Source organism: Natator depressus, chromosome 1 (assembly GCF_965152275.1).
Source record: "Natator depressus isolate rNatDep1 chromosome 1, rNatDep2.hap1, whole genome shotgun sequence".
In the NCBI taxonomy this organism is placed as follows: domain Eukaryota; kingdom Metazoa; phylum Chordata; order Testudines; family Cheloniidae; genus Natator; species Natator depressus.
This window is the reverse complement of record NC_134234.1, coordinates 6,317,400-6,324,585: the sequence shown is the minus strand read 5'-3', so window position 1 is coordinate 6,324,585 and position 7,186 is coordinate 6,317,400. Positions and strand designations below refer to the sequence as shown.

The window sequence follows — 7,186 nt, the reverse complement described above, 5'->3', positions numbered from 1 at the left end:
GCTACAGCTCACTGCATCGGACGCATTCAGTGCACGAAAGCGTATGCTCAAATAAATTTGTTAGTCTCTAAGGTGCCACAAGTCCTCCTTTTCTTTCTCCTCAAGGAATCATAGAATATTTTAGAGTTGGAGGAGACCTCAGGAGGTCATCTAGTCCAATCCCCTGCTCAAAGCAGGAACAACCCCCAACTAAATCATCCCAGCCAGGGCTTTGTCAAGATGGGCCTTAAAACCCTCTAAGGATGGAGATTGCACCACCTCCCTAGGTAACCCATTCAAGTGCTTCACCACCCTCCTAGTGAAATAGTTTTTCTAATAGCCAACCTAGACCTCCCCCACTGCAACTTGAGACCATTGCTCCTTGTTCTGTCAATGAGAACAGCTGATCTCCATCTTCTTTGGAAACCCCCTTCAGGTAGTTGAAGGCTGCTCTCAAATTCCCCCCGCCCCGCCACTCTTCTTTTCTGCAAACTAAATAAACCCAGTTCCCTCAGCCTCTCCTCATAAGTCATGTGCCCCAGCCCCCTAATCATTTTCTTTTCCCTGCACTAGACACTCTACAATTTGTCCACATCCTTTCTCTAGTGGGGGGCCCAAAACTGGATGCAGTACTCCAGATGTGGCCTCACCAGTGATGAATAGTGGGGTATAATCAATTTCCTTGATCTGCTGGCAATGCTCCTCCGAATGGAGCCCAATATGCTGTTAATCTTCCTGGCAAGAAGGGCACACTGCTCACTCATATCCAGCTTCTTGTTCATTGCAAGACCCAGGTCCTTTTCTGCAGAACTGTCACTTAGCCAGTCAGTCCCCAATCTGTAGGAGTGCATGGGATTCTTCTGTCCTAAGTGCAGGACTCTGCACTTGTCCCAGCTGAACCTCATTGGATTTCTTTTGGCCCAATCCTCCAATTTGTTTAGGTCACTCTGGACCCTATCCCTACCCTCCAGCACATCTACCTCTCCCCACATCTTAGTATCATCTGCAAACTTGCTGAGGGTGTAATCTATCCCAGTGTTGGATAGATAGGCAAAGAGTGTTTGTTTACAGAGCTGACACTTTGGATCCACAAGAGAAATTGAAGACTTCTCATATTCCTCTCCCTTGCAACATGAATTAAAGTTGCACTGACTGAGTTTATGGCTTCACTCTGTATATGGAAAGGTAGAAACCTCCCACTAAGGTATTGTGCACATCAGATCCTCTAACCAGCCTTCCCATCTCTGTACAGCCCCCTCCATCTTGTAAAATATCCCTTCACCAGATCCCGTGGGCAGTGGCTACTGTGACAGGCCGAGGTAGCACATCTCTGATGAACCTGTGCTAGCAGGGAGCTGGAGAGGGTCCTAGAGCAGGTGTGGAGCCCAGAGATTATGGGAGTGGGGCCTAGCTACCAGTGGATCACTGAGATCTGTGCATAACTTTGGGGATCCCTGGATCCTGAGTCCCCCTTTTCATTTCTCAGGGAGAAGGGAAGGGAACCCCCCTCCTGGAATGGTCTAAGATAAAATTCCTTGTGGAATCTCCCTTCCCTGGGTGCACGCTGGGTTTGTAATGCAGAAAAGAGGCTGCTGAGAAAAATCTGGTCCTATATTATTATTATTATTATTATTATTATTATTATTATTATTATTATTATTCTATTTTATTTTATTTCAGCAAGATCACAGCTGTGACATAGTGACCGTTAGCACTCGGTTGCCCTCAAGGTAGCCATGTGAATAATCAGAACCACAGGAACACTGATGACAAGCCCAGATTCCTGGATTAGACCCTGCAGCAGGGCTTGTGCAGCAGAACAGTTAGGCAGCATGACCACACATCCCTTGTTAATTGCCCTCCTGAAGTTTGCATTGGCCATGGCGAGGTTAAATCTAGTGCACATTAAGCCAAGCAGCTGAGGTTCCCTGATGGCCAAGTGGCCCCCAAGGGAAGGTGTGAGCATGCTTCATAAAGACACCTGCCTCCCTGTTTGAACAGATACTGTCAGCTGCCTGTGCAAGCTCTCGGACGGCTCCTTTTCATTTACCGTGAAGACTTGTGGTGTCAGCGGCTCCCCTTCTAGCAGGAACTGGGTACGTTGGCAGGTTTCACTATCTTTAAAATGCAAAGTGAAGGGGGAAGGCTGGAAACTGTTTCCATTGGCAGATGTTCTGTGCAGCGGCAAAGGACTCAGCTGGGCTCTCTGAGTGACTCAGTGATGGGGTTGGAGGGCAGGCAGCTCTAGGTACCTTGGGAAACTCCTCTACATCTGCCCAGAGTCCATGGTGGGTTATTCAAGCTACACAGAAATCTGAGATTCAAAGTGAGTTCGGAGTGTTAAAACCCCTATGCCCCAAGTCAGGATTTCTCAAGGGGTCCCTTTTCTAGAGGTGCCGTGTGCTCTAGGCCTGATCCTACCAGGGGTAAGCTCTAGGAGACCCCCCAGAATATCCCAAATCGCCTCAGTTTTATATGCTTTTGGAAATTTAATCAGCAAATAAATTGTCTAAGTTTTTATTCTCTGGCTTGATTGTGAATGCAGGAATTCAGAGCTATGTTAATTCGATGAAGTGAGCTGTAGCTCACGAAAGCTTATGCTCAAATAAATTGGTTAGTCTCTAAGGTGCCACAAGTACTCCTTTTCTTTCTGTGGTAACAGGCACCATAGGGCATATTTCTGTTTCCTGACTGGCTGAGGGCTCCAGAATTTCTTTCCTGTAGATACCCCTTAGAGTTACAGGACTATCTGCATCTCTGCCCCATCTCTGGTCTCCGAGTTCCAGATGTCAGGCCTTGTACCCTGCCCTCTTATGGGCTGTAATCCCAGGATCCTCCCACCCTCGGACTGACCCTGGGCTACAGCACACTGTGGGTAGAGCAGGTCTGAGAGGGTTTGACACCTGTGGTTCTTTTGTCTGGGAGTCTGTGAGCAGTGATGAGACGAGTGACCAGTCAGCCTCCTTGAACCAAAATACTGTTTAACCTGAACAGCAGGAAAAAAGACTAACATGGGAGAAGAAGGGAGTTTTCAGCCAACAGTCTGTGCACATCTCTGACCCCAAGCCCTCCAACTCTGACAGGGACCCAGACAGGCTGAAGGCCGACAGACTTCCCCAGCGGTGTCTGTGTCTGTCAGTCTGAAGAGCTTCTCAGCAACAGCTGCCCCACCTCTGGGACAGACTCCCAGCCCTGGCAAAACAGGCTGTGTAACGTGGCTGGAGCCTGGAAATAGGCTGTTCCCAGCTTGTAGGTCCGGTGTTGTCTCTCAAAATCCCTGAAGTGCTTGTTGAGAGATGGCTTTTCTTGAGCTGTTGCTTCCCTTCCTGCTTGTTTTCCAGCAGCCTGTGATTAAATTAAGAAGAACAAGACTGTGTTAAACCAATATAGCCATGGCATAATCATCCCAAGAGTTAACCCAATATAGCTATACAGGAAACATCCCAAGAATTAAGTTTAACATACAGATTAATTATGGCAGCTCAGCTCCACATCTGACCCAATGCTGTTCCTGGGTGCTACGTATTTTATGAATACATGATAGAGACGGTCAGAGAGAGAGAGAGAGAGAGAGAGAGAGAGAGCGCAATAGGCTACTTTAATGTGTGAGATGCAGTTCCATGAATTCTCATGCATTTGACTTTGAAATCCAATTCCTGCAAACCCTCATGGTGCTGGAATAACAGGTGTTGGGGTTACTATGTACTAGAGAGTGAGAGATCAGGGAATGAATATTTTGTATACTGACCCCAATGCTTGGTACTCCAGATATAGACTACAAACCTACAGAACAGAACCTGAGGTGAACCGGTCAGCTTTAAACGCAGAGACAGAGGAGCTACTAGACTTTTGTTTGCTGACAAATGATTGACTGAGGGCTGAAATGCTGCGATCTTTTCAGGTTTTGAAGAAATCCACATGACAGACGCTACATTTTAAGCAACACTCTAACCTGAGAAATCATTTCTGAAAGAAGATCAGAGGGGAAAGAATGGGTTTACATGTGTGTATGTACAAATATTAGAAACTAAACTTTCATGACACTGTCTCTAACACTTACATTCAGGGTCAAGAACTCAATCCCTCTGCAATATCTGTGCAGGATTTTCCGAAAAGTCATGAGGGAACTGAACCGCTGTTCTGTATTTCAGCAGAATAGAGTTGAGGTTCAGGAAAGGGGAGTGTAATAATGGTTCTATGTAATATACCCTCATAACCGCTTACACGAGCATGGCTGAAGTAACTTGCACACTCAACCGGATATTAGTGCACATCTAGTGTTTTCACTATTCACCCATATGTGATGCTAATCCTACACTCGCCCAACTGAAGAAACTGTCTGTGTTAGCTTTTAACTTGCCAAATATCTACGGACCGTTGCATGGGGAGAGGATAAAGGTCTTCTGAGGATGAAGAGAAAGCTTTAGGATCATTGAACTCTCTGGATTAAGTCAACGTAGGCCAGGCAAAAACTTCAGCTCCTCTTGGAGGGATTTTGGGGGGTCAGAGCATATCACCGGGATCATTTGGTAAGGAAAAGATAACAGAAACCAGTCCTGATTGAATTTATACAGGTAAATCTGGAGTGATGCCATTAAAGACAACGTTATTAAATTAAGAACTTGTGCCTAAGAATGTATATCTCACGTACTGCAAAGAGGCAGTGGCTTAATTTGCACGCTCAGGAATGGAGAAAATAAAAAAAGGATATATTATGAGGCAATGAAACACGTTTATAAATAGCTTCAGTGCAAGACAGATAAATACAATGACAGTTTAACCCATGCACTTGTTTACACACATGTCATGATACAATGGGCCACACTCAGAAGTGGAGGGCCAGAAAGATTGTCTGTGGTAAAGTCGCAATTGTAAAATCACACAGCGCTCAAATAGGCTGTGGAACTCCCAGTTAGAAGATATCAATGGGGCCAAGAGTTTAGCACAATTCTAACAGGGACTGGATGTTTATATGGCTAACCAGAAAAAAAATAGAGCAGTAAGGATTGTTTCAAAACCTCTTGGATGGGCTCTAAACCTTCCTGATTGGCACTGCAAAATTTTTCTGGTTAGTGGGTGCAGATTATTTCAAAGCTGCCTGTTCCAGGGCATCTTACACTTCCTCCAAAGCATCTGGAACTGGCAACTGGATACTTGTTAAAATGGACAATGGGTCTGATCCACTCTGGCAATGCCTATCTTCCTATTTGTTGAGTAAATTGAAGACTATGTTTTTGCTGATCTTCCTTGACCTCCTGGGAATCTCTAGACTTGCACTAAGAGCAGAAAGATGTCTCACTAAATATCATCTAGTCTCCTGTCCTTTTTCCTTTTAGAAAGGAAAGTTCAGAACTCCTCGGACCTGCCCAGTACATTATGTCAGCTGTCAATGACACCAAATTCAACTCTGCAGCGTTCCTTCTCAGCGGGATACCTGGGCAGGAAGACGTTCATCTGTGGATCTCCATCCCCTTCTGCTTAATGTATGTTATTTCCATAGTAGGAAATTCAGTCATTTTGTTCATTATAAAAGCAGATCCAAGCCTCCATGAGCCCATGTACATTTTCCTTTCCACATTAGCCATCACAGACCTTGCCTTATCGATATCCACCATGCCGACAACACTCGGTGTATACTTGTTTAACACTAGAGAGATCAGCCTCAACGCCTGTTTTGCCCAGCTGTTCTTCATCCACTCGTTTGAATGCATTGAATCCTCCGTGCTCCTGTTGATGGCCTTTGACCGCTTCATCGCGATCTGTGACCCGCTGAGATATGCTTCTATCTTAACCCTGCCAAGAATAGGCAAGATGGGACTGGTGTGTGTGCTAAGAGGGGTGGCTGTAATGCTCCCACTCCCTTTTCTCCTTCAACAGTTCCGATATTGTCGATCCAATGTCCTCTCCCATTGCTACTGCATAAACCAGGACGTCATGAAGATTGCTTGTTCGGATATCAGAGTGAACAGCATCTATGGCTTGTCTGTTACACTCTTGACAGAGGGGCTGGACTCGCTGCTCATCTTTCTCTCTTATGTGATGATTCTCAAAACAGTGCTGAGCATCGCGTCCCATGCAGAGTGCCTCAGGGCCCTGAACACCTGTGTCTCCCACCTCTGCGCTGTCCTGCTCTTCTACACACCAATGATCGGCCTGTCTGTGGTACACAGAAGAGGGGAGGGCTCTTTTCCTTTTCTTAAGATTATCCTGGGCTACATCTCCCTGCTTGTCCCACCCCTGATTAACCCAATTGTGTACAGTGTGAAAACCAAACACCTTCGTGCAAGGATAATCAGGGTGTTCGTCAAGTGAAGTGTCAGTTCATCATCCGGCTCCAGTGCTGTTGACATGGGAGACCAAAAACACGGGCCACCTATTCCATCCTGGACCCTTAAATCTAAAATGAAATGAGCTACTGATCTCCACTATGCAGAGACAGGTTCAGACAGGGTCTAAGGCCTGGAGCAATTGGAGAGCGGCTGGTGAGGGAGGACAGTGCACTGGGGGAAGGAGACCAAGGCAGGCAGCAGCATTTAAAAAGTGACTTTGTTCGTGGAGAGCCTGGGGAATGGTAGGATGTTGGCCCATAAAGAGCCGTGTCGATGGCTGCTCCGGCCTCAGAGTTCCTCTCGATACAGTCAATAAAAAGAAGGGATGTGAGTGTTATTTCCTATTACACCTGGCCTGTCACTGTCCCGTCTGTGGTTAAAAATTCACGGGCCATGAAAAACAGTGCAGAGGTATTCTGCTGTCGCAGTCCTGGCCCTTCCTGAGAGCTCTGGTTGCTGTGTGATCTAGGGGGGCTGCAGCAGCTGTGGACAGGGGCTATTCCAGGTGCACAGATACCCACTCTACCCCTACGCCCTCAGCCAGGTGTGTCTGAATGAGTCATGTCAAAGACATGATTAATGCAGGAGCCCCAGGAGAAGCCATTCTGGCAACCCCCCTACTCCCATTCATGGCTCTGCACACAGCACACCTCTGAGCCCACTCCCCACCGAGGCAGAGCAGAGCTGCATGTGTGAGTGAGGCTGACACACAGGAGTCCTGGGGTTAACATGCTAGCCAGGGACTCGGAAGAACTGACTTCAGTTCCAGGCTCTTCCACAGACTTCTTCTGTGACTGAGGGCCACTCACTTGGTGCTTCAGCAATATGTGTTTTGATACAGCTCAAAGTGTACATCGAGGAGTAAGGGATGCAGGCCA

General features: G+C 46.7%; 1 protein-coding gene across 1 annotated transcript; it reads left to right on the top strand.

Annotated features, from left to right (window-relative positions):
- The first annotated feature begins 5,355 nt into the window (after positions 1-5,355).
- LOC141988272 (olfactory receptor 51G2-like) lies at positions 5,356-6,291 on the top strand. Its single transcript, XM_074954111.1, has one exon. The coding sequence runs from the start codon at positions 5,356-5,358 to the stop codon at positions 6,289-6,291; it is 936 nt and encodes a 311-aa protein (XP_074810212.1).
- The last annotated feature ends 895 nt before the right edge of the window (positions 6,292-7,186 follow it).

Coding starts and splice junctions, on each gene's coding strand:
- LOC141988272 (XM_074954111.1), top strand. CDS start 5,356: ATGTCAGCTGTCAATGACACCAAATTCAACTCTGCAGCGTTCCTTCTC.